General features: G+C 61.2%; 1 protein-coding gene across 1 annotated transcript in view; it reads right to left on the bottom strand.

Annotated features, from left to right (window-relative positions):
* VSTM2L (V-set and transmembrane domain containing 2 like) overlaps nt 1–713 on the bottom strand; it is a 14,793-nt gene extending 14,080 nt beyond the window's left edge. The window contains exons 1-2 of the mRNA XM_009279564.2: nt 618–713; nt 292–403 (exon numbers count right to left, since the gene is read on the bottom strand). Coding sequence (XP_009277839.2) covers nt 292–403; nt 618–713 — 208 coding nt within the window. The remainder of the gene's footprint in view (nt 1–291; nt 404–617) is intronic.
* Nucleotides 714–2,901: the final 2,188 nt, after the last annotated feature.

Genomic DNA, 2,901 nt, shown 5'->3' with positions numbered 1-2,901 from the left:
CCCCGCCCCAGAGTGGGCATGGGACCCCCACGCGCCTCCAAGATGTAATAAATAAATAAATAAATAAAGCATGATCACATCTCGGCTTAGATCAGAGCATAAATGAAAAACAAATCCTTGTTTAATGCGGCCCCAAACAGTCTCCCACATGCCATATGGTTTGCTTTCCTTGCTCAAAACAAATATTATTCGGAGATGTAATTAGAATTCTTTTCATCTCCTCTGGAGAGATTATTGTTCCTCTGTAAAGACAGCCCCGGCGTGCAGGTCACCAGCAAATGTTATTGTCACAATCTGCGGTGGCTTCTTCCTGGCACGGCACGGCACGGGGACGGGGGGCTGAGCCCCTCCATGCCAGCATGGCCAGGCCCAGGGCTGCCAGCCTCCCCATGCTCCCCTGCCACTGTTTTCGGCACAGAGGCGGGCAGGGGCTGCAGGCAGGGGCAGGGGCTGCGGGGGCCACCTGTCCTGTCCCCACTGCATTGCTTCGGGGCTGGCGGCGGCACTGGGATGAACCTGGTCCAGCTGGAATCTGCTCCAGCGTGGGGCTGGCCAGCCCTGCCCGTCCCTGCTCTGCCATGAGCCGCAGTGGCTGGTGCCCAGCCCGGACGGGTCACGGAGGCCAGATCAGGGTCCCACTGTATCTGCGCCAGATGCCCTTCCTCTTTGCCAGCCACCTCATGCTGCCGGTGCTGCCGGCTCAAAGTCGCCATGCGGGTCCCTCTGGTGCCACCGGAGCCCCCTGGGACACGCGTCCCATCGGGAGCAGCGTGCAGCTCCCCAGGGCTTGTCACCGAGCCCTGATCCCCTCTGAAAGCGAATGATTATCAGCCCAGACAGAAAAGTTAATACCTTTAATATCTCCCCGTCCCTCCGGACGCATGGAAATCCCATATACTTATCACTTTCCTTTAATCCATCTTAGCAGGGGAACTGAGGGAAATGCAAGGGGTTTAACAAGCCCTGCTCTCCCGGCAGGGTTCCCAGCACGGCTCCCGCACCCCCATTCACCCGGGACCCCGGCACCGGCAGCCACGTGGGCTCCATGCCAGAGAGCAGAGGGAATCCCGGGCCAGGGAACAGCTCCGGTGGTTGAAGGTTGCGGGAAGAGCAGGAGGTTCCGGCACTGCCCGGCGCCAGCTGCTCCTCAGCACATGGCAAAGGGCTCATCCGTGCTCCTGCCGCAGCAGCACCAGGGCCATCACGTCCAGCCGTTAACCAACACTCGCCCACCCATTCCCCGACTGCGGCCCAGGATCGGGGTTTTGCTCCGCAGGACTCCTGATGGCAGGAGCGATGGCCAAAGCCAGAGGGTTCTGGCAGACCCCGCACCAGCCCCCTGGGACCTGCAGTCCTGGCTGGGCGTGCGGAGCAGAGGCAACAGCCTGAGGGCTCCAGCCATGTCCAAATTACTCTGAACACAATTAAAATCCGCTCCCACAGATGGGAATTTGGCAGATGAGTGGAGAAAAGGCTTGATTGAATCAAGCGCCTTCTTTCTTTCAGATTTTAATTGGGAAGCGTATGTATTAATTAACCCCAGGGCTTGACTGCCTCAAAGTGCATCCAAAGGAGGGCAGGTCCTGCTGGGGACCCGCCAGCCCCGCAGCGTCCGGCCCCACCATGAGGCAGCTCCTGTCCTGGGAGCCCCATCCCATGGCCTCCGTGAGGACCGCAGATCCCACTGCATCCCCCCACATCCCTCTCCACGCATCCCAGCCCTTCATCCCCTCCTCTGCCTCACTGCCCTCCCCCTCCATCCCAGCTTCCCACCCCCAGTCCCTATGCGGGGAGGGGGCTCCAGGACCCCAGTGCCAGGGGATGCCCATGCAGCTCATGTCCACAGGGTGCTGGGCTGTGCTGACCCCCCCGGCCCCGACAGTCACCCTGGGACACCCCGGCCAAGGGGCGGCCGGGCCATCACCAGCGCAGTCCCCAGCCCCAGAGTCGCGGCAGGACAGTCCCGCGTGGCACCATGAGAGCAGGACGTGGTGGATGGCCCAGGAGAGGTGCCAGGAGAGCGGGCTCAGGCCAGGCCAGCTCATCACCCGGCTGCTGGGGGATTTCCACTTCCCGAATACGGATGAGTTTCAGGCGAGCAGGGCAGCCTGGGGCTGGAAGCACATGGGTCACCTCCTCGCTGCTTTTCAGCTGGGAAAGACCATTTGAAGTATTACAGGGAAAAGCAATAAAGGCTCCTAATAACTGCAGGTCACCACGTCCTGGGCAGAGCACCCAGACCCTGGGGGGAGGTGCAGCGAGATAGGGACGGATGCTTCTGCAAAGGAGAAAGCGGCATGGCAGAGCAGATAGATGAGAGACAGACGGATGGACAGAGAAACTCCAGGTGACAGGTCAGTGAGAGAAAGGAGATACCCGGGGACAGTTCATCTCTCCTGCCCCTGTCGAAAAATGAGCGGGGTCTGACGGAGGGGGCCGGCAGCTCCCAGGGGGCAATGAAGCCCTTTCGCTGCAAGAGCTGCCCGGGAGAGCCGGGGCTGAGCCATCGGGGAAGGAGTGCCTTGGTGAGGCGAGGAGGAGGCAGAGGCATCTCAGGGCTCCGTGTTTGCGGGAACAAGTGACCAGTGTCACCAAGTCACTCCTTTGCTGGGAGCAGATGTCTCTTGGTCTATCCGGTCCACGGCCACCTGCGCAGCCTTTGCACAGGACGGTACGTGGTCAGTATCGGGGTGGGCTGTGGAGCCAGTCCCCACCTGGGAAGCCGAGAGCTCAGATTTTCGCAGAGCGGCTGAACTCCAGCGGGAGCATTTAACTGTGCTTTTGCAGGGCGTGCTAAAAATCCCCCCCGCGCTGAGCTGACACGCAGCTCCGTGGCCAGCTCAGCCATGGCTCGGCCTGGTGCAAGCTGCAGCCGGAGCCCCGGCACAGCCGTGTCTAGCG

Source organism: Aptenodytes forsteri, unplaced genomic scaffold, assembly GCF_000699145.1.
Source record: "Aptenodytes forsteri isolate BGI_AS27 unplaced genomic scaffold, ASM69914v1 Scaffold483, whole genome shotgun sequence".
NCBI classification, from domain to species: domain Eukaryota; kingdom Metazoa; phylum Chordata; class Aves; order Sphenisciformes; family Spheniscidae; genus Aptenodytes; species Aptenodytes forsteri.
Note: the sequence above shows the minus strand (reverse complement) of the source record. Positions and strands in the feature narration are given on the sequence as shown.